Here is a 25,005-nt window from a genome sequence, read left to right on the forward strand (position 1 = left end):
AGTTTCCAGTGAGACGAACAGCAAACACTGTCCTTCCACTACTTGTTCACCATAACCTTCTCAGCGTTAATTAGAGATGTAAAACAAATGCTGGACTTGACATATCTCATGAACAAATTAAAAAAAGAGCAAAATCCAGGTCAGTACTTAGAGCTCTGAATTATTCATGCAATATTTTTAATAATTAAATACTTTCATAGGTAGAAGATAATTGTTCAGCATATTTTATTTATTTTGTTTTACGTAATCACTGAGATATAAACTGACTACCTTTGATAGAATCTGTACAGGTTACATATGCGACATACAAAATTAAGTTTTGCATTCCCAATAAGAAGCTATGCTCAATGAAACCACAGGTCAAACTTGCAATACAATACTATTTCATTGATATTCCAACCTGCGCTATCCATAATAACAGATTGGGAGTGAGGGATTACTGAAATTACCCTCTAGTTTTTAACTCCTGTGGATTGGACTTTCATCAGAAAAAGCTATTTACAGAAACTGATGAGAAAACTGACTCCTGAGTAAATTTCAAGACTCAGTTGAGCTGGAATTGTGTTAACCATCAAGACCAAGGAACAAGGAATTGCAATCGAAAAGACAAGCAAGACAACAAAATGAAATTCACAAATTTTAAGAAATGAGAACAAACGTAAATGAAGAAAGTAACATTTGTGACATTGTTTCAAATGATGCCCGTTTTACATTAGGTACAGCCAAAGTATTATTTGTCTGACTGATTATTAGCTGTCTGAAAATTATACGAAACAAATGGAGTCACATAAGCATTATATATTTAACTAAATAAACTTGTGGGTTAATTTAAAGAGCTAGTTTTATTTACAGATTTTTCAAAAATGACTTTCCATTATTCTGAATTTTGCAAACAAAATAAAGATTTTTTACTGTAGTTATGATAGATTGGAAAAGAACTTTAATTCATGCTTAACATACAGTTAGCTGTTCTGGTTTCAGTATTGCAAAAATGTGTAGAAGCATAGAAGAAATGCAAACTTGATTTGCATAAATGATAGCAGAAATCAGAGGTTATAACCAATGAGGAAGACTGAACAAGCTATGGTGAATTTCTCTGGAAATGGGGTGACTTACAGGGCTGTTTAAAATTATGAAGGTTTTTAATAGAGTAAGATTGGAGAAACTATTTCTATTTGTGGGAGTCCAAAACAATGGATATAAAATAATTACAAATATACTCAAAAGAGAGTAAGGAGATTTACTTTTCAGATAGTGGTGCAAATGTGAACTTGCTGTCATTTGGAATGGTTAAGGCAAATTGTATAAGTAAATTTTTGGAGAGGTCCAGTTAGTACTTGAGTGAGAAAGAAATAGAAGAATATATTGTTGCAGTGGAAAATTTGGTGGAATGTATGAGTATAAATGCTGGCATAGATCTTTTGGGCCAAACTGTGTTCTGCAATTTCTAAACAATTTTCTGTAAATTGATGGAATAACAACAAAAGATGGAAAGTATCTAGGGAAGTGGTGGTGATTCATGGTGATTATGCCAACTCTCTCCATAGTTTCGATACTAACTGTACCAAATGTAAGTGATAATTTTATTTTTCTTGTATTGAGAAATAAACATTGCTGTCCAGTCAGTGTTTTTTGTAATGTAGAAACACATTATGCGTTATAATTATGGGCTCATGTTGAATGTTAACATAATTTTCACCTCACTCAGTTTAGCATCATTCAATACAGCATTGGAATTCATACGCATCCATTTATCTATACACCTGTTAATACTTGGATGTGACCACAGCAAGCAATACTGGGGGAAGGAAAATGATCAACAAGTTGGGTAATATATGAAGCAAAGCCTTAAACGAGGTATTCCTGTGGAACTAACTGCTTCAATTGAAAATTAATGCCAGCCAGAATTTTCTTTGAAATTATTTCTCATAATTTACTTACATTACTGCTTTTCTCTCTCTATAGATTTTTGTTTATTCTCTTGGGGCCTCTTGGTAAAGGTCCACAATATCATGAAATTGGCAGGTCGATTGCAACCCTGATGACTGATGAGGCAAGTGCTGAATTCCCAAGTATTTAATTTAACATGATCTGCAATGTGTGTGCTACACTTTGATTATTTATTAATTGCAAACTTGCTAATCTGATGTAGTCTATTTTGAGAAAGCTACAATAGCAGACAGTTTAAATTACATTTTAGGACTGGACAATAATAAATTGTGCAAGAGCTTGAGAGAACAGATGTTTAAGTTCAATTATGGTACACAGATCATCCCATTTTGTATGTATCAGTGCTACCAGAGAAAAAGAACTGTGTTACTTTGGTACTTGGTTCATTTTTTAAAAATGTTTCAATGGTATGCCTGGTGAGAATGATTTATATAGATGCAGATATGCTGACACTGTAGCAAAGTTTGGAATTGAACCAAGCAATCAATCTTCATACTATGAATATGGACATTTAATTGCTCTTCCTCAATTCATACTTTCTTCCTTATTAAAAAAAAAGTACAATCATTTCATTTGACATCACTATTTACTATATCGGAGTGTATATATTTACTATATAATATGCATTATTATAAACCTGTAAATAAGTTAATTATTGGATCACTGATTGCAGTATCTTTGAAGATTTATTCATGGTGAACATTTAGATATTTTGGCAATAATGTCAAACCTGTGATAATTAACAGCTTTATTCTGTTAGATCATTGACTTTTAAAATGATTTGTGCTTTTAAGGGAATCGTAAGTAAGTGCCGACTTAATGTTGACTCAGTCAATGTTGTTTCACTTCAATGTCATTCATAAAATAGGGACAACACTGCTGTTCAATGTTGCAACATTCACTATGATGCTATTTATCACAGGCTTTCCATTCTGCAGCCTGCACATTCCACGTGTGCACGTGAGATGTTTTTTGATGCTTCACCCGATGCTGTTTGCATCAATACACCACCAGACATCTTCTGCCGCTTCTTTATGCCTTCACTTCCACCCTCGGTTATCATGCTCTTACCTTAATCCCTAAATCTCTCTTTCCGCTAGCTCCTATTTCCATCCTCCATTTTCACCTTTAAAGACCCAAGTGACTATAATAAAGAACTTCTTCAGCTAGCCCTTCTTCCCCCTCACTCTTCCTCTCACTCCCGCCCTAGCTCCTGCCCTCGCTATAGACTTTCATGGCTTCTTTTTCTATACTGAAGGCACTTGCAACAAAATTGACATGACAATGGCAAGTGATGGCAGATAGAATACCTGCAATATCATTTCTTCTAAATATGCCTGTTTGCTTAAAAAGTGCAGAAGAACTTATTTACATTACAATTTGCAAATGCAAGCCACACAGTACATGTGGGGGTGTCAGTAAAATCACACATAAACAAAAATTGTTCATTCTAGCCAATCCCACTTTTGTCTGTCTCTGTGCATTCACTTCATCCATAATCTCTAAAGTAATCAGGTCTCTTAATGACATACATATGAGTTGTTGTCTACTTAATCTTGGCGTGATGTTGATTCTCTGGGGCATGTCATTCCCATTGCAAGTACTTAAACAGAGCAAGGTACTTGCTTTTCAGAATCAATTACCTTTTGCTGGGTTTATTTTAGAAAATGAAAACAGCAATTGCTGGGTCAGAATTAACGTTTCTGGTCCATTGACTCTTATTCTGAAGAAGGATCATTGGACCCAAGATCTCTGATTTCTGTCCACAGATGCTGCCAGTTCTGCTGAGATTTTCCAGTAATTTCTGTTTTTCTTTCTGATTTCCACCATCTGCAGTTCTTTTGCTGCTTACTGTTGCTTCTCCTTGAATCTGGAAGATTTCACAATCTCTATTAGCATTCAACTTCATCTGCCAGTTATTTGCCCACTCCACGAACTTATCAATGCCTCCCTTGCAGTTTATAATACTTACAAGTTTTATATCATCCACAGATTTTTAAATTGTGTAATTACACCAAATTCTAGATTATTAATATTTATCAGGAAAAGCAACACTAACCTCTGGGAAATTCTATTGCCAACCTTTCAACAGCAAGGAATAAATTGATTATCCATTATTTTCTCTTTCCTTTCATTCAGCCAACTTTTGTATCCATGCTGCCATTGTGGCTTTAATGCAATGAGCTATAACTTTGCTCAGATGTTTGTTGTGCAGCACTAAAACAAATCCTTTTGGAACTTCATGTACACCACATCAGCCACATTGCTCCCAACAACCCTCTCTGTTACATATTCAAAAGAACTCCAGCAAGTGAGTTAAATCTGGATTCTCCTTGAGAACTTCATGCTGGCTTTCCTTTACTAGCCCATATCTGTCCCTGTTGTCAACTCAGATTCAGGCTTGTTGCTGAAAGGGAAACTCAAACACCTTTCTTTGTGGATGGAGTTTATAAAATACTTCGTCCTTCAACTGCTTCCACAAACAAGTCTGATCAGTTGCCCCTTTATATTTACTGATTTAATTCATCAATTGGCCGCACTCACCTGCTATTTAGCATGCTTTATTGTTGTATTAATAGTGTCCCCTCTTCTTTTTAAATAGCACTTTTGAAGACATACAAAACAACCCTTGAACAAACTAATGAAAATTATGTAAAATGATTTTTTTCATATTTACTTCCTCTGCAATCAACCCTCAGTTACACCAGTGTGTACCACTTAAAGGATACACTGCAGAAATTCATTAAGGCTCCTTTAGACAGCACCTATCAAACCCACAATCTAGAAGGGCAAAGGTAGGAGATGTGTGGGACCACCACCTGCAAGTTTCTCTCCAAGCCACTCACCATTCCTGAGTTGGAAATACATTGCCATTCCTTCAGTGTCTTTAGATCACACTTCTGAAACTCCCTCCACAACAACATTGTGGGTATGCCTAAAACAAACAGACTGCAGCACGGGTTCAAAAAGGCCTTTTCCAGGGCGATTAGGGATTGGCAATAAATGTTGGCCTGGACAGCAATATCCACAACCCTTAAATAAATAAATAAAAACACCCACTTTATAATACAGCTAAATAACAATTCTTTTTATATTCGATGTAATATAATTTATTTTCTACATTCACTATTCTTTCATTAAACAAAAAGAAAACTTTAATGCATTTCTTCAAAAAGCAACCAAAACAAAAATGAATTTTTCATGTTCTTGTAATGTCCCATGTCACTGAAGTCTTTATGAGGGATCTCGAATAATTTATTGGGTTAAATAGCTCTTTTGGTAAAATAGTGTGACAACTGGCTACTTATGCCAACCCACTTTCTTTTGGCAATCTCTTTTCTTTCTCGCATTTCCTTTACGCTAGCAAGGTCAATCTTTAAATTTTTCACAGTGACACCCTTTATTGAACGTACATGATTGCAAAAACAAGTTATCCGCAAAACTTTCTATGGGTAAATGTTTCTCAGATTGCCCTTTGTTCAGGATTTCATTTATAATATTGAATGAATATTGTAAAGGTTTTCCTCGGATGGTGATGGCTAGCACAAGGGGACGTAGCTTTAAATTGAGGGGTGATAGATATAGGACAGATGTCAGAGGTAGGTTCTTTACTCAGAGAGTAGTAAGGGCGTGGAATGCCCTGCCTGCAAAAGTAGTAGACTCGCCAACTTTAAGGGCATTTAAATGGTCATTGGATAAACATATGGATGATAATGGAATAGTTTAGGTTAGATGGGCTTCAGATTGGTTTCACAGGTCGGCGCAACATCGAGGGCCGAAGGGCCTGTACTGCGCTGTTATGTTCTATGTTCTAATAGGACATTTAGAAAACCCTAATTCAGAGTCAACATAATTTGTAAAAGGGAAGTTTGACAAATTGTCTAGAGTTCTTTGAAGACATAACAAGTAGAGTTGATAAAGGTAGATATAGCGTATTTGTATTTCCAAAAGACTACCTGCTACCTTCAATGATCTGTGCTCATACGTAACCAGGTCCCTCTGCTCTTGCACCCTATTTAGAGTTGTACCCCTTTTCTATATTGCCTGTCCACATTTTTCCAATCAAAATGCATTCCAGCATACCTCTCGACATTAAGCCTCATCTGCCACCTATCCAATCACTCCACAAAATTGCCAGTGTCCTTTTGAAGCTCTATGCTGTCCTCATAGTTTACAGTGATTCCAAATTTCATATAAACCACAAATTTTGAAATAGTCACCTGGACACCAAAATCTAAATTATTAATATGTATCAGGAAAGGCAGGAATCCAAATACCAACCCTGGAGACCTCCTACAAGCTACAAACCTTCCTCAGGTTCACAAAATATCCATGGACAATTTACTTTCTGTTTACTATAATGCAGCTAATTTTGTACCCATATTGGTACTGTCCCTTTCATTCTATGAGCTATAAATTTTCTCACAAGCCTGTTGTGTGGCACTGTATCCAAAGCTGTCCCATTAACAGCATTACCCTCATTAATCCTTTCTGTCGCCTCTTCAAAAAACTCCAGCAAGTTAGTTAAACATTCATTTCCCCTTTAGAAATCCATGCTGACCTTCCCTAATCAGCTCATCTTTCTCCATGTGACAACTAATTCTGTCCTGAATAATTGTTTCTCAAAGCTTTCTGAGGTTGAAACTGACTGGTCTGTAATTACTCAGCTTACCCTTACACCCCTTTTTGACCAAAGGTATGATGTTTGCAATTCTCCACTCTTCTTGTACCTATCCTGAGTCTAGGGAAGATTATGGCCAGTGCCCCTGCAATTTCCACTCTCACTTCCTTCAGTATCCTTGTATGCATCTTGTCCAGTCTCGTTGCCTTTTGAATATGAAGTACCAACAGTCTATCCAACAGTTCTTCCTCATCAATTTTGAACCCAACTTAGTGAGAGAGTTTCCTCCTTTGTCCAATGACCTGCATAGCATCTAGCTCCTTGGTAATGATAACTGCAAAGTCTTTATTTAATCGCTTAACCACACTGCTGCCTCTGTAAATCCCCTTAAAGACCCAGTTGGCCTTAATCCTCTTACCACTCTTTTATCAGTTATGTATCTATAGAAGACTTTAGGATTTCCCTTTGTGCTATCTGCCAGTCTTTTCACATAATTTTTCTTCATTTATTGAATACAGTTGTTCACTTTCTCTCTGAACCTTGGTTCTCAATGGCATTTTCTGACTGACACCTGTGAAAAGCACACCTTCTCTTCTTTATCTTGATTTCTATCTTCTGTGTCATCCAGGGACCATTTCATTTGTTCACCCTACTTTCCCTTTTGAGGACTGTATCTGAAGCACCTCCTCTTTGAACGTAGCCCATTGCTTAGTTAGATTATTTTCTTGCTGAAAGAGTGAAAAATTATCGCCGGGGCATTAAAATTTCTATTCTTACTTCCCTTTGTATCTTTGAATGTATCTCATCTGGTCCGGGGCTTTGTCAGCTCTAAGTACAGGTAGCCTATGCAATACCATCTCGTTATCAATTTAAATCTCTCCCAGTGACTTAATTTCTTTCTCTTTCACCACTGCCTGGGTAACAGCTTCCTCATTGATAAAGTTAGATGCAAAGTAATTATTTATTACTTCAACCACGCCCTCTCCATCAATATGTAAGCCCCATTTTTGAGCTCCAATTGGCCCCTGTCCTCTTTTGCCCGTTCTTTATTATTTTATATCAATAGAAGGCTAGGTTGCCCTTATATGTTACCGATAGTCTCTTTTCATACTCCCTCCAGCTTTAGATTTTTATGCCACAGATTTCTCTTATGAGGGAATAGATCTTGAATGTGTCCAGACAATCTCTTCTTTGAAGATAGACCTTTGTTCAACTATCATTAACCCTGACCTGTTCTCATCTGCTCTCCACTTTGTGCTCTACCTTGTTCCACAAGCAGAGAATTAAACTGAGATGCTGGAAATTTGAAGAGTACATAGATGGGAAACAGTTAAGTGAACATCATGCTTCAGTGATTGTGTGCAGAATTTTGTTAATGTTTGAGTGTTGTGGACTATGTTAAGTTTGGTGGCAAAATTGGGCTGAGAAGACTGGTGAGTTTCAATGTTGGAAGCATCTTGCTCCATCTTTCATGCTTTTCACAGGTGGCGTGGTGAGTTTCTCCCGAGGCAGCGGTGAATTGCCAATTAAGGGGGATCATCACTTTTTATGCACCTTGTTGATGGCTCAACATGCCTCACTAAAATTCAGATTTCTATCTTGCCAAACTCAGCTAGATGTTAAGAAAACTTGGCCTGGAAGCCACTAGATGACATGGCAAATTCAGCTATATGTTTGCTCCATAGGCCCTCTGTGTTGGATACTGAGTACCAACATTTCAGTGCATGCACCATTGGCACGAGCCACACACATACTCATTCCCATGGACTTTGGCGTCAGATGTATACCAGTCTGTAAGAACCCTCATAGCACAACTCCATTCTAGTCAAAGATGATTATGCATTTCACCTTGGATTGTCGCGGCCGCTATTATTATAATCCTGCTGCAAGGGCATGCTTATGAACAGGATGAGGCTGCACATGCTGGCTCTTTGCTTGCTGTCAAAGCAGTCCTTCAGTCTGAGCCTTCCCAAATGTTCACGGCATTCCTGACGTGCATTGCCTTGCCTTGCCTCACCTTGTATTTTAAAGCCATGTCCTGTCCACCAGAGATACTGTGCTCGTATTGTTTCTGTCTTGACTGGCCATTTGTTGCTGAGCCTGGAAGCTTGTCATGGTTGTCAGCAGCCCTCAGTCAGATCACGGGAGACAGCCTTCCTTCAGGGTTTCTGGCACAATAAGTCAAGGACAGCCTTTGATACCAATCCAGGGGCTTGGAAATGGCTAATCACTCACTCAAGGTGGTCAGAGTCAAGATGGTCTCCATATAAGGGATAGCCCACCACCTGTCTTAAGTCTTTCAGCTCTAATAGTGGCTGCTTTCCTTCTGTATAAAGGGAGATGAGAGTGAATGGCACAGCTGCTGATCTTGTTGCAGGTAAGGAGGTGTTGTGAGTGAGTGGTTAGGCCCTGCAGAGGACATGCAGAGATAGGAGTGTCAGGGATTGAAGTGGATGACAAGGAGTGAGAGAGGATGTTGCTGGGAATAGAGCACGAGCCGTTGTAGGAGGTGAGTAGTAGAGAGAGTGTGAGTGTGAGATGTCGGAAAGATGACAGTGGCACTTACGCTGGCAGAGTGGACAAGGTCATTGACCTTCTTCCTACAGTGTTATGTATTCCCTCAGATGGATGAAAGTGCTTTAACCTGGGTGGCAACCTTGGACCATGCTGGCATGGCCTGATGTTGTGGCCTCCACTACTGCTCATAAGGGAAGAAGATCCGCCTATGCACTGGTCAGCCAGCAGGACATCCAGGTCTGGTAGAGCTGGGCACCGATTTCCCTTTGTTTTTTCTGGGACAACTGACAAGAACTGTACAAGGCAGCTCCAGATTGATAGTGCTTATCTGGGTGCACAACGACCTTTTGAAGATGGCACATGCACAAGGGATGCTGGTGAATTCTTGGAAATGTGCTGAGTGGTGAGTTGTTCAGAGGACAGCATGCAATCAATCATAGAATCCGTACAGTGTGGAAACAGGCCCAACAAGTCCACACTGACCCTCAGAGCATCCCACCCAGACCCATCACCCTATAACCCACCTAATCTACACATCCCTGAACACTATGGGCAATTTAGCATGGTCAATCCAACTAGCTTGCACATCTTTGGACTGTGGGAGGAAACGGAGCACCCGGAGGATACCCACACAGACACGGGGAGAATGTGCAAACTCCACACAGACAATCACCCGAGGGTGGAATCGAACCCGCGTCCCTGACTCTGTGAGGTAGCAGTGCTAACCACTGAGCCACCGTAATTAACGTGGTGTATTTGGTAAGATATAGTGAGGCAGTAACTAAGCCTTGTGACAGAAACCCCTTTGAAAAGCTTAATACCACTCAGACTTAGCCAACAAACCATAAGATTCAGCTGTATGTGTGTCTGTATATACAAACCCAGATGATGTAGAATAATTGTAGGATAGAGCTGCTTTATAGGACAAATGTGGCAGCCATTCCATCTTGAAGTGTTCTCTACTACAATATAGTCATAAATCTGAAATCTGATGAAAGCAGTTTATTTTTTAGATTTATCAAGCAGCTTCAGGGTGTGACAAACAATCTATCTTCCTTGCCATTGAATGGCATTACCATCACTGGTTTTTCTATCAACTGGACCAACCACATAAATAATAAAAGAACAAGTCAAAGACTATAAATTCTAGGATGATTAACTGTTCTCTTGACTCCCAAGGCCTGTCTGCCATCTACTGGATGACTGCAGCTCCAACAATACACAAGAGGCTCCATTTAATCCAGGACAATACGCCTCCTTACCTGCAACAAGATCAGCAGCTGTGCCACTCAATCTCATCCACCATGATCACAATTCACATGCTCCACTACTGACACTCAATGGCAGCAGTGTGTCGAAGTTCCTCAATCCTGCCAGACATCCACAGGAATGCATTGACTGCTTCAGGAACAATTATGCATGTTTGACTGCAAGGAAGTGTGTGCAATGAATGCTGTCACATGTTGAGGTGACTGTTTAACTAATAACACATTAGCATGAGGACAATACCAACATGACGAGCTCTGAAAGTGTCTACAGCTCTTCACAGTTCTCTGAAATTAATGACGATTTGAGAAAAGTTGTATATAGGTTGGCATTTAGTTGCAAAACAAAGTGACAGGCAGTAAGGCTTTATGAGCAAAACATCAACAATTGCACATACCCTGGTTTCCATCAAGCTAATATTTACTTTACAAAATATAAAGATATTATTATGTGATGTCAGACAGTGTGTAATGTGATAATATGAAATGTCCTGGAAGCTGAAATGGTTTTTATTCACTTAAAACCATCCACATTTAACATCGAATCGGGGAAGATAAAGGCTGATGTTAGGCTTCTGGAGTACTTCGACTATCTGTTTTGACCTTACCTGATTAACAGCAATAATTAGTGCTTTTGCTGAAATCATAGTACTTATGAAGCAATTTCAGAACCTTGAAGCAACAACTAGTAACAACTCCATGTTGTTCATGGAAATTCCTTCTCAATGCTGAACAAAATATGATACAGTAAAGTACATGGCAATTAATGAATTAATGGCTTTTTTTATGTTATCAAATTCCTTCTGTGTCTTGCTGATACTGATTTTGATTTCAGATACAGCAGCACCATGTTTTGCCATCTTCTCCCATTCTCAACATCGGCTGATCTTACTAGTTGTAACCTGCCAGTGGAATATCTGCTACTGATGTACAAGTGCATTCAATGGAAACAAAAATTGAACAATGTGTTTAATGGGTAATCAGTTTGATATCAGCCGTTATACAAACCCCAACTAATTTGAAATTCCAGTGAATGTATCCTGTTTCTTCACCATCTATATATGTTTTCATCAAGTGACAGCCGGTTGTATTGGAACTATTAAGGTACTTAAGATATATTTAATATAATTATAGAGATAATTTTCCTGATAAATTGAGTGGCAAGAGAAGCTTTAATTATTGCCCAATAGAACATTTGAAGTCACATCTGGATTGCCCCAGGTGATTGTTAATTAGTTGCCTTTCCAGAAGTGTTACTGTAATTACTTTCGAAGTAGAGGAATTAGCCCTTTTTGTTTTACTTTGTTAAATGTTTCTGTATTGATACCTTTGTTGTAAGTATGAACACAATCGAAACCAGCAACTTGTTTTTAGAAAAAGAAATCTGAAATTCCAATTGTTTGCTGAAAGAATAAAATCACAAGATTCATTGATTTAAAACAGATTAATTTTTACTAATCAAACCAAACATGAAATGCTAACTATGTTCCAAAACACACATTGAAATGAATTACTGACTTTGCATTGAATTATAAACTATGAAATAAACATTAAAAGGCAGATACAAGGAAAATACAGATCTACAAATTAGCTTAATAGTCCACTATACACATTAATGATCTCTACAGATTAGTGGAAGACTGTGACAATGGACATTTGAAATCAGAATTCCTCAGAATCATTTTTAGAATTATCTGTAGAATTATTGTTGAGTCTTTGTCAGATTTATTACAGTCCTAAGAAGATTTGACTTTGGAGAAAGCTGTTCAGATTATGCTAGAAACAGAAAGCAGGAAGAATCACAGAGAAATTATAAGAGGAGAAGGACAACCTTATCACAGGAAAGCAACATATCTTGTTCAGTTTGTAAGGAAAAATACTTAAATATGACAAACTTGCATGAAGAGTAGGCCGGAGAGCAGATACTAAGAATCAGTGTCAGCATTGTGGATACAGAAGAGTCACAGGCACACACAGTGCCCAGCTATTTAAAAAATGCTTCATCTGTAAAATTATAGGTCACATCCAGAAAACCTGTAGAAGTTGACATAGTTACAGAGCAGCAAAAATGTCAAATGTCTATTCAAAGATGTTAATATGGTAGTGCCACCAACATCAGAAAAAATATCCAATGTATTCCTGCGGGGAATTGATGATCTGAACAATTTGAGTTTGACAGTGTCAGTTTATGCCAATGGATATCTAACTAATTTTAAGTTTGTTACAGGAGCAAGTGTCATTGTCATGTCAGATCATTTACCATAGTTGAAGAAAGAGAAGTTAACAACCTATAGAAATTAATCTTCATTGTCCAGTTGGAACAGATGTCAAAAGTATGTTGCAATCAACATGGCAACACAAAGGGTGTAAGAAAGTAGAGAATATATGTGTAGTTCAAAATCAAGAAGCCTTAGTGTTGAGCATGCATCCCAACAGGAAGAAGCAATCTTGTGAGATTATCTATGGTGGTATAAGAGGAATGTTTCACTTTGTCAACAGAATTGAAACCTGCAACTACACAGAGTTGAAGACATGCTTCCATTCCTATCAACATTGAAGGGAGTTTAGACAGTAAAAATCAACAAAGTTTGCTAAATGGTGCAGACAAGGTGAAAAACATCATCTCCCAGACCATCCATAACCTCATCACATCAGGTGACTTCCCGCCCACAGCCTGCAACCTCATTGTTCCCCAAACTCGCACCGCCCGTTCCCATCTCCTTTCTAAAATCCATAAACCCGACTGCCCTGACTGACCCATTGTCTCTGCCTGCTCCTGCCCCACTGAATTTATCCCCACTTATCTTGACTCGATTTTCTCCCCCTGATCCAGGAACTCCCCACTTATGTCCGGGACACCACCCACACCCTCCACTTCCTCCAAGAGTTCCAATTCCCTGGCCCCCAACACCTCATCTTCACTATGGACATCCAATCCCTGTATACTTGCATTCCCAATGCAGTTAGCCTAAAAGCCCTCTGCTTCTTGCTCTCCCACAGGCCCAACCAGTCCCCCTCCACCGACACCCTCATCCACTTAACCAAACTCGTCCTCAACCTTAACAACTTCTCCTTCGAATCCTCACACTTCCTACAGACTAAGGCCATGGGTACCTGCATGGGCTCAAGTTATGCCTGCCTCTTCGTAGGATATGTGGAACAGTCTCTCTTCCGCAGCTACACTGGTTCTATCCCTCACCTCTTCCTCTGCTGCATTGATGACTGTATCGGTGCTGCCGCATGCTCCAAGGAGCAGCTTGAACAGTTCATCAACTTCACTAACACCTTCCACCCCAACCTCAAGTTCACCTGGACCATCTCCGATATCTCTCTCTCCTTCCTGGACCTCTCTGTTTCCATCTCTGATGACCACCTCGAAACCGATATCTATTTCAAGCCCACCGACTCCCATAGCTACCTAGACTACACTTCCTCTCACCCACCTTCCTGCAAGAATGCAATCCCCTACTCCCAATTCCTCCGCTTCCGCCGCATCTGCTCCCAAGATGAGGCGTTCCACTCCCGAACATCCCAGATGTCCTCCTATTTCAAGGACAGCAACTTCCCCCCTTCAGTGGTCGAAAATGCCCTCGGCCGCATCGCTTGCATTTCCCACACCTCAGCTCTCACACTGCATTAAAAACAAAGACAGAATCCCCCTTGTCCTCACGTATCACCCCATTAACCTCCGGATTCAGTGCATCATTCTCCGCCAATTCCGCCACCAGCAATCTGACCGCACTACAAAGGATATATTTCCGTCCCCACCCTTATCTGCCTTCCAGAGGGACCGCTCTCTCCGTGACTCCCTGGTCCGCTCCACACTCCCCACTAGCCCCACCACCCTTGGCACTTTTTCCTGCAACTGCAGGAAGTAATACACCTGCCCCTACACCTCCCCCCTCATCCCCATCCCAGGCCCCAAGAAAACCTTCCACATCAGACAGATGTTCACCTGCACATCTGCTAATGTGGTCTGTTGTATCCGCTGCTCCCGATGTGGCCTCCTCTACATCGGTGAGACCAAGCAGAGGCTCGAAGACCGCTTTGTAAGGCACCTATGCTCGGTTCGCAGCAAACAACAATACCTCTTCAACTCCCCCTCCCACTCCCTGGACGACATGTCCATCCTGGGCCTCCTCCAGCACCTCATATTCTACCTTGGAAGCTTCCAACCCAATGGTCTCAATGTGGACTTTACTAGCTTCAAAATCTCCCCGCCCCGGCCTCATCCCAAGACCAACCCTCCCTCTCACCCCACCTCCTTGATCTGTCTGTCTTCTCTCCCACCTATCCGCTCCTCCCACCACACTGACCAATCCCCACCACTACGTACCTGTAATCACCATCCCACCTACCTTTCCCAGCCCAACCCCCACTTCTCTATTTATTTCAGAGCCCCCTTCTCCCCCACCATTTCTGAAGAAGGATCCTGACCCAAAATATCCGCTTTCCTGCTCTTCTGATGCTGCCTGGCCTGCTGTGTTCCTCCAGCTCCATACTGTGTTATCTGAAAAAGAATAAGTTGTACAGCTCATTTATCAACTTTTAACTAAAACTGTTCAGGTATCAATGGAGCCCGACAAACAATTCTAATAACAGGAAAACAAAATTGATGTCAGATGATGAGATGACACAAGTTCAAGAGACGTATTTCAATGCTTTGTCACCAAAGAAAGCATTATCAGTAGCACTGATAAGAGGTAAGAGCACAACAATCCTCCAGTAGCATGATAGCGGTTGTGAACATGTTGAGTTTGGCAGCAAGAGAAACATAAAGGGTGGATGAAGATCTTCAAACTAATCTAGAAATTATGGAGTTTACATTCTTCAGTATAGATGTATTTGTGGATTTAGAATAGAGATTTTCTGCTCCAATTGAAGATGGGTTGTATCTGACTCCATGGGAGCCAACACTGCAGTGGGATGATCATTGTCCACAGATTCAAGACATGATGAAGAAGTGGTTGCCTGGCCCAGAAATTCAGGATACTGCAAAAAGATTTGCAGAGAGTAGCCATCTTACTTGAAGGAAATTCCTAAGACTAAAGGACCCTCAGATGATATCATGGGGGTATCTGATTCAGGGATGAGTTCCTCTGAAAAAGAAAGTCAGGAGATTGAGCATCCTCCAAATTAAGTAATGCACCAACTCATGGATTTAGCAGGTATGACATCCTCAGCAAAGGATGTCCAAGCGTTAAAAAGTCCTTCAGTGTAGAGGGACTTTACAGATCATGCAGGGTCAAGAACAGAAATCAAAGTGAAGTCCTCAAGCCAAGACCTATCAATCTTTCAAGTTCAATAAGAGTACATTATGGAACAATTGTGAAACTTTTGCCTGAAACGGTGAATACGTAAATATATAAATTTTATCTGAAGAAATAAAGCTTAGGGGAGCTGTTGAAAAGGTAATGTTTCTGAAATAGTTAATGTTGAAGACTTCATTAAGCTTCAGCCAGTCTGATGATGTCATAAGTATTTGGAACATGAAGAAGTCAGACTATCTTAGGTTTTGAAGAGGACAAACCTTTATCCTAGTAGTCCTCATAGTTTTGTAAACATGTCTAATTTGTACTGGATTGTCAACATGTAATAAAGCATAAAGACACAAGTTTCTGCTTATTAAGGCTTGATGGTAGGAAGCAGAGAGTAATAGTGGAAGGATGCTTGTTGGACTGGAGACCTGTGACTAGTGATGTATCTCAGAGGTCAGTGCTGGGCCCATTGCTGATTGTTATCTATATCAATGATTTGGATGAGAATGTATAAGGCATGGTTAGTAAGTTTGAGGATGACACTAAAATATGCGATATCGTGGACAATGAGGAAGGTTGTCAGAAATTGCAGCAGGATCTTGATCAGCTGCGGAAGTGGGCTGAGAAATGGCAAATGGAGTTTAATATAGAATAGTGTGAGATGTTGCGTCTTGGAAAGTCAAATCAAGGTAGGAGTTTCCTGGTGAATGGTAGGGCCTTAAGGAGCGTAGTGGAACAGAGGAACCTTGGAGTTCAGATACATGGTTCTCTGAAAGTGGAGTCACAGGTAGACAGGACAGTGAAGAAGGCTTTTGGCACACTGGCCTTCATCAGTCAGGACATTGAGTATAGAAGTTGTGAAGTTATGTTGCAGTTGTACAGGACTTTGGTGAGACCACATTTGGAGTATTGTGTTCAGTTTTGGTCACCTTGCTATAGGAAGGATGTTATTAAACTGGAAAGAGTGCAGAAGAAATTTACAAGGATGTTGCCAGCACTTAAGGGACTGAGTTATAAGAAAAGGTTGGACAAGCCAGGACATTTTTCTTTAGAGCATAGGAGACTGAGGGGATATCTTATAGAAGTATATAAGATCATGAGAGGTGTGGATAGGGTGAATTCACTCACTCTTTTTCCCAGGGTTGGGGAATCGAGGACTAGAGGGCATCAGGTTAAGGTAAGAGGGGAAAGAGTACATGGGAACCTGAGGGGCAACTTTTTTACACAGAGGGTGGTACGCATATAGAATGAGTTGCCAGCAGAAGTGGTTGAGGTGGGTACATTAACAACATTTAAAAGGCATTTGGACAAGTACATGGGTAGGAAAGGTTTAGAAGGATATGAGCCAAGTGCAGGGAAGTGGGGTTAGCATGGATGGGCATTTGGTTGGCATGGACCAGTTTGGGCCAAAGGGCCTGATTCCATGCTGTAGAACTCTATGACTCTAAGACTCTGAGCCTAACTGATTTTCCTCCACCTTGGTGACCCAATTAAGGAAAGGGAATGATAGTAGCAAATGACTGAAACATGAACTTGTAGCAGTTGGCATGAGATTACATACAAAAGTTTCCTTGTGAATCAGGAAGGGTCAGCTTCCTTTCTCAGTATCCCTTTTCAATGAGAAAATGACAAAAATGGCAAAATTTGAAACCATGGATTCCATCACACTTTAAAAGCATTGAATATATAACTAAATAAATATTAAACCATTGGCTGGAAAAATGGAAAATAATGTTTTTTTCTGTTCCTGTGTGTTTCTATGTTCAGCAGTAATGTTACATTTAAATTAAAACACACAGAATCACAATTTGCGTAGAAATTTTTAAAAAACCCTTAAGATTTTGTAAAATTAGGATTTTTTATTCCTCTAAAGGTGTTACATGTCACACATTTTAAAAGCCTCTTTACATTTAGACTGGATGCTAACATTGTGTTTCTTTCAGATGCAAGATAATCCTAGTCAGAGCCTTATCCTTAAATTTGTAACACATATTACCATTAATAGTAAGATGAATAAGTGATATATACTGGAACAGAAACATTGAATTACAGCTAATTGGTCTGTGCAGAGACTCTGGATAATTGGTTCTTGTTTTTGCAACTATATTACAGGTATTTCATGATGTTGCATATAAAGCAAAAGATCGTAATGACTTAGTTGCTGGTGTGGATGAATTTCTTGATCAAGTGACTGTTTTGCCCCCGGGGGAGTGGGACCCATCAATCCGAATAGAACCACCAAAAAGTGTACCTTCCCAGGTGTGTATGTTTCATGCCATTGTTCTCAAATACAGTTCTTGCTATATTGTTCAGGGATTTTATTGAAAAGTGATGATATTAACTAAATAAAAATATTGTGAATTCTTTTATGAAATTGTTTGTTGCTGGCAAGGCAAATGTTTGTTGCCCTTCCATAACTTTCCTCTGATATTCAGTTAGAAGTTGGACTATGTGATGGCTAACAATATAAAACTGAATAGTTTCATGCTTACCTATTGATTAAACCTCACTGAGTAAAACTACAGAACTCAATTTAAGTTATTGGTTAAATCATAATATCTTACTTTTTTGTTAAGGACTGAGCTGCAAGGTTAATGATGATTATTCATTTTGAGTACAAATATAAATTAAGTGAAATGGCAATGCTTATTAAATGTAATGTACACCTAAGAATAATAAAAGGCTTTAAATCTCATCAAAGTAATAACGAAAGCCTGAATGTACTTCATTTCACGTGTTAAATGCACCCAGTTCTCACCATTAAAATATTAGCATCATTCTTCCTGCATCAGGCTCTGGCAATATACTTTGCATTAGCTGAAATTTTTAAAAATTCTAATTTTAGTTTCAACCAGCAATTAAAGGCAACTTAAAGACCTCTTCATGCCACTGTTGGTATTTTATCCATGCCATGCAAGAAGCCTAGTGCAACTGAAGTTAATTGTCTGGTTTTGGGAAACAGGTGGTGAGTAGGACGCCTGCTTCTTTAGTCCTCTGAGCCCATTGGATGCAACCATCCTGGCCAAGATCATCCCTGCATTTCTGACCATAGACTTAACTGAATCCCTCATTGTGAAGGGATTGACAAAAATTTCAACAGTGCCCAGTTGCAGCTGACAATTGGTTGGTCAGCAGTTCTCCAAGGCAGTAGTTCCTCCTGACAAGGGGAAAAAGACTCTCCTTAACACCATTATCATTACACCCAGTGTTAAATTGTTGTTGTTTAACCATCAGGATCATGGATAGGCTCCCCCTGATTTCCATATAAATATATACGTAATGCCAAAATCCTGGGGAGCGTTGCTGACAAAGAAATCTTGGAATGCAAGTTCATAATTCCTTGAAAATTGAGTCACAGATAGATAGGATAGTGAAGAAGGCATTTGGTATGCTTGCCTTTATTGGTCATTGCATTGAGTATAGGTGTTGGGAGGTCATGTTGCAGCTGTACAGAACATTGTTTAGGCCACTTTTGGAATACTGCATGCAATTCTGGTCTCCCTGCTACAGGAAGGATGTTGTGAAACTTGAAATGGTTCAGAAATTATTTACAAGGATGTCGCCAGGTTTGGAGGGTTTGAGCTATAGGGAGAGGCTGAATAGACTGGTGCTATTTTCCCTGGAGCATCGGAGGCTGAGGGGCGACTTTATCAAGGTTTATTAAATCATGGGGGCATGGATAGGGTAAATAGACAAGGTCTTTTCCCCGGGGTAGGGGAGTCCAAACTGAGAGGACATAGGTTTATGGTGAGAGAGGAAAGATTTAAAAGGGACCTGAGGGGCAACTTTTTCATGCAGAGGGTTGTGCGTGTATGGAATGAGCTGCCAGAGGAAGTGGTGGAGGCTGGTACAATTACAACATTTAAAAGACATCTGGATAGCATATGAACAGGAAGGGTTTAGAGAGATTTGGGCCAAATGCTGGCAAATGAGACTAGATTAAATTAGGATATGTGGTCGGCATAGATGAGTTGGACTGAAGGGTCTGTTTCTATGCTGTATATCTCTATAACTCTATATGGAATAGGCATTTTGCCCCTTGAGCCTGATCTACCAGTCAATTAGATCATACCTGATATGTTTACGTTTCATATTCCATTTTCCCATCTGCCCCTTGCCTAACCAGCTTCTCTCTATCTTGGCTTTGAAAATATTCAGTAACCCCAAAGATTCACAGCACCTTGGGAAAGAAAAAATTGGCCTGATCCCTCTCCTAAAGGAATTATCCCTTCCTTTGAAATAGTACCCCCTAGTCTTAACCTCATCCACAAGAGGAAACATCATCTTAATGTTTGCCTTGTCAAGATGGTTCAGGACCTTATCTACTTCAATCAAGTCATCCTCAGTCTTTTAATTTTCGGCAGAAACAAGCCCAGCTCTTCCAACCTTTCCTCATTAAACAACCCACTCATTCCAGGTGTGAATCTGGTAAATCTCCTCTGAACCACCTTGAATGGACTTACATCCTTCCTTAAATCAGGAGACCAGAAATATATACAGTATTTGAGATGTGGTCTCACCAATACCGTGTAAAATGAAGCACAATAGCCTTGCTTTTATGTTCAATTCCTCTTGTAATAAAGGATTGAATTTATTAGCTACTTCTTTTCTGACTGATGCATTTGAACACCTGGATCCCTTTGCACCTTGAAATTGTGTATTTATTTTCCTTTTAGGCAAAACTCTGCTTTATAATACTTCTTACAAAAGTAAGGACCTTCACATCTCCCCAAATTACATTCAATCTGCCATGTTTTTGCTGCCGCACTCAAACTACTTGCAACCTCCTTATGTCGTCTCCACAATATACCTTTCCACCTTTCTTCAGTTAATCTGCAAATGTACCGACCATGCTTTTGCTCCCCTCATCTAAGTCATTGATATAAATTATAAAAAGCCAAGGCCTACCATAGACCCTTGTAAAGTTTCCTCTTTCCCTTCAACCTCCATATTTACAGCTACTATCGGAATATTTTTGCATCCTCCAAGGTGAAGGAAGAAGCGAAATACTTATTCATTTCTTTCACCATTTCCTCTCAAGCTACTATTAATTATTCATTCTCAGTCTCTAGAGTATCAACACTTATTACTGTCTCTTTTGCTTTTAAAATACCCTGTATAGACTTGTGCTATCTATTTTTACATTTCAAGCTAGTTTCCTCTCATTAATCAAGGAAAACAAATTAGAGTATCTTTTTGTTATTTTTGCTATTCTTTATATTCTGTCCAGTCATTTGACACGGCACTCATTTTGTGTAATTATAGTATGTGTTTTCACTTAAGTTTGATGTTTCCCTTAACTATCTTAGTTAATCATAGATGGTGGGTCCTCCCCTAAGAACTTTTCTTTATAGTAGGAATATGCTTATTCTCAGTATTCTGAAATATCCTCTTAAATGTCTGTCCTTGCTTTTCTATCTATCTCATTGCATTGTATTTTAGTTCACTTCAGATCACTAAGCTTTCATGCCCATATAGTTTGCCTTATTTAAGTTTAAAATATTAGTCTTAAATTAACTCTTTTCCCTTTCAAACTGGATGTTAAATTCAATCAAATTGTGGTTCATGCTGCCTATTGTGACCTTAACTTGAGGTCATTAATTAATCCTGTCACATTACAGAATACCAAGTCTAGTATAACCTAGTCTCTGGTTGATTCCAGACCATGCTGCTCGAAGAAATTATCTCCAAAGCATTCTATTTCCTCAAGCTAGCTTTACCACTCTGATTTTTTTTGTTATATGCAGATTAAAATCACCCATGAGGTTCTTTTATTACAAACAATGAAAGTTTGTTCCTGGATAAATTGTTGTTGCTGTCAGAAAGATTGTAGACCATCTCCATTGGTGAATTCTGTTCTCTATTATTCCTCAACTTTACCCAAGCCAATCATGTTCTCCTCATTGAAGCTAATCTCTGATTATTGCCACACTGATAAACTGTGGAATCCCTCCACCTTTACCTGGCTTCCTATTCCTCTTAAATGTCATCTACCTCTCAGTATTCATGATCCAATTCTTGTCATCATGCAACCAATTTTCATAATTGACTGTCAGATCATACAACAGAGTACACATTGAAATAAATAAACATTATGAAAGCAAAGCACGTTCATATGCAGAGCCTTTAATCTTTTTATTACCTTTGTATCATTCAGTTTTGATTGTTGGTGAATTCTTAGGTTTATTCTTTCTGTCCCTTCCTACCATTGTCTGATATTCATTTGCTATTTTACTATTTTTCTCTCCGGCTTTAACTCGACAACTTGATTAGCTAAATCTACCCAAGTTTAATCCTCACTGTCATTGTTTGGTTTAAAGCCCTCTCAACTTCTTTAGGTTACATGGTTTCCTAGAACACTGGTCCCAGCTGGTGCCACAAATCCATAAACTGATCAGGAAATTTCATTCACTTCATGTGATGTCAAGAAGGGGCTGAAGACACAGGATATTCCAAAAGCTAAGGCCCCTGACAACATTCCAGCAATAATACCAAAGATGTGTTTTCCTAGCCCCCGAGCCAAGCTGTTCCAGTAAAGCAATGAGACTGGCATCTACACAACAGTATACAAAACTTGGCAGCATCTGTGAAGAGAAATCAGAGTTAACATTTCGGGTCACCGGACCCAAAATGTTAACTCTGATTTCTCCTCACAGATGCTGCCAGACCTGCTGAGCTTTTCCAGCAACTTCTGTTTTTGTTTTTGATTTACAGCATCCGCAGTTCTTTTGTTTTGATACACAAAACTTCCCAGCTATGTCCTGTATACAAAAAGCAAGACAAATCCAACCCATCCATTCACCATCCTATCAGTCTACGCTTGATTATCTAAAAGTGATGGAAAGTGTCATCAACAGTATTATGAAGTAAACCTTCAATAACCTGCCCAGTTTGAGTTCCACCAGGGCCATTTAGCTCTTGATCTCATTACAGCCTTGTTGAAACCTGGACAAAATAATTGAATTCAAGAGGTGAGGTGAGAGTAAGTGCCCTTGACATCAAGGACACATTTGACTGAGTGTGGCATCAAAAACCCCGCTAAAACTAGAATCAGTAGAAATCAGAGAGAAAGCACTGAATTATTGGAGCCATACTTATCACAAGGGAAAATGGTTGTGTTGTTGTTTGGTCATTTCAGCTCACTGACATCTCTGAAAAAGTTCCTCAAGGTAGTGTCCTAGGCCTAACCATCTTCAACTGCTTCATCAATGACCTTGCCTCTGTCATAAATTCAGGGGGTGCGATGTTCAATGGTGATTGCACAATATCCGGGACCATTCATGATTCCTCAGTACTGAAACAATCCGAATTCAGAAAGATCTGGACCAGGTTCTGTGTCTTCGTGAGTATGTGGAACATGCCTTGTTCCAGACCTACTCTGGGCCCCTACCTACAACTCTTTCTCCAATATATCAATGATATCATTGGTGCTGCTTCCCTCTCTCTCTTCTGGAATTGGAAAAGTTCATTGATTTCACTTTCAATTTCCACCCTGCCCTCATTTTCACTTGGCCTATCTCTGACTCCTTCCTCCCTTCCTCAACATCTCCGTTTCTATTTCTGGGGATAGACTGGCCACTAATATCCACTATAAACCCATTGACTTCCACAGCTACCTGGACTATACATGCTTGCGCCCTGCTTCTTGTTAAATCTCCATTCCATTCTCTCAGTTCCTCCGTTTCCATCGCAAATGTTCCGATGAGGCCAACTTCAACAAGGGAGCCTCGAAAATGTTCACTTTCTTCCTCATCCAAGGATTTCCCAGCACCTTTGTCGGCAGGTTCCTTAACCAGGTCCAACCCATCTCTCACACTTCCGCTGTGACCCTCTTTCTTCCCTCCTGCAACAGCGATAGAGTTCCCCTTATCCTAACCTACCATCCCACCAGCATCCACATCCAAAAGATCATCCGCTGCCATTTCCACCACCTCCAGCGAGTTGCCACTACTAGACACATACTCATCTCCCATCCCTTGTCCGCCTTCCACAGGGACCATTCCTTTGGGTCACCCTGGTTCACTCTTCCTTCACTCCCATACCCGCCCCACCCAACTCCAACAGCTCCACGGAACCTGCCCCTGTAACTGCTGAAGGTGTAACACCTGCCCATTTACCTCCTCCCTCCTCAGTATCTAAGGGCCCAAACATACCTTCTCACAATGTGGTCTACTCTACACTGGGGAAACAAAGCATAGACTGGGTGATCACTTCTATGTTCTCTCCACACAAAAGACCCTGAGCTTCCAGTTGCCTACCACTTTAATACACCACCCTGTTCCCTGGCCAACATCTCCATCTTAGGCTTGCTGCAGTGTTCCAGTGAAGCTCTGTGCAAGCTGGAAGAACAACAGCTCATTTTCTGTTTGGGGACCCTGCAACCCTCCAGACTCAATATTGAATTCAATAATTTTAGGGCCTGAACTCTCCCATGTCCTAACCCTCTACCCCACATACCAGGCCATGTTATCACATAGTCTGCCATTACACACCACCTATTGTTAGCCACTAACAGTCTCCATTAATAGCTATTCACCCTCGTAGCCAGATTTTTATCTACTGCTTTGTCTGTCCAACTCTTCTCTCTGTTTGGGTTCTACCCCTACATATCATTTACTCCTTACCCCCTACCACCCACCCACCCCAACCCATCTGCATAGAAACTGACATTTTCCGAGCTACCATCAGTTCTGAGGAAGGGTCACCGGACCTGAAACATTAACTCTGATTTCTCTTCACAGATGCTGTCAGACCTGCTGAGTTTTTCCAGCAACTTCTGCTTTTGTTTAAGATCCGGACCAGGTTTGAAAAGTGGCACACAAATGCCAGGCAATGACATCTCCACCAACCAAGAATCTAACCATTGTCCCTTGACATTTAATAAAATCACTGAAAATTTCACTATTAACATTCTCATGGTTACCAGAGATCAGAAGCTGAACTGGACAAGCCATATAAATACAGCAGCTACAAGAGCACATCTGATAACTCACCCCAAAGCCTGTCCACCATCTACAAGATACATGTCGGGAGTGTGATGGAAAACTCCCTACTCACTGGATGAGTGCAGCTGCAACAACACTCAAGATGCTTGACACCATCTAAGACAAAATAGCCTGCTAGATTGGCACCACGTGCACAAACATTCACTTCCTCCTCTACCACCGATGTTCAATAGCAGTATGTACTATCTACAAGATGCACTGCAGAAAATCACTGCAGACAGCTGCTACCTCAAAGGCAGCAGGTACTTGTAAACATTGCCTCCTGCAAGCTGCCTTTCCAGCCATTAATCTTCATGACTATATCGTAGTTCTGTCAATGTCCTGGTCAAAATTCTGGAACTGCCTCTCTACCAGCATTGAGGGTGTCCCTACACCAAGTGGACTGGAGC

At 40.1% G+C, this 25,005-nt stretch overlaps 1 protein-coding gene across 1 annotated transcript in view; it reads left to right on the forward strand.

Moving 5' to 3' along the window:
- slc4a10b (solute carrier family 4 member 10b) overlaps window positions 1-25,005 on the forward strand; it is a 128,348-nt gene that overhangs the window by 36,532 nt on the left and 66,811 nt on the right. The window contains exons 3-4 of the mRNA XM_048599217.1: window positions 1,966-2,053; window positions 17,724-17,870. Coding sequence (XP_048455174.1) covers window positions 1,966-2,053; window positions 17,724-17,870 — 235 coding nt within the window. The remainder of the gene's footprint in view (window positions 1-1,965; window positions 2,054-17,723; window positions 17,871-25,005) is intronic.

The sequence above is a fragment of the Rhincodon typus genome, chromosome 7 (assembly GCF_021869965.1).
Source record: "Rhincodon typus isolate 14 chromosome 7, sRhiTyp1.1, whole genome shotgun sequence".
NCBI classification, from domain to species: Eukaryota; Metazoa; Chordata; class Chondrichthyes; order Orectolobiformes; family Rhincodontidae; genus Rhincodon; species Rhincodon typus.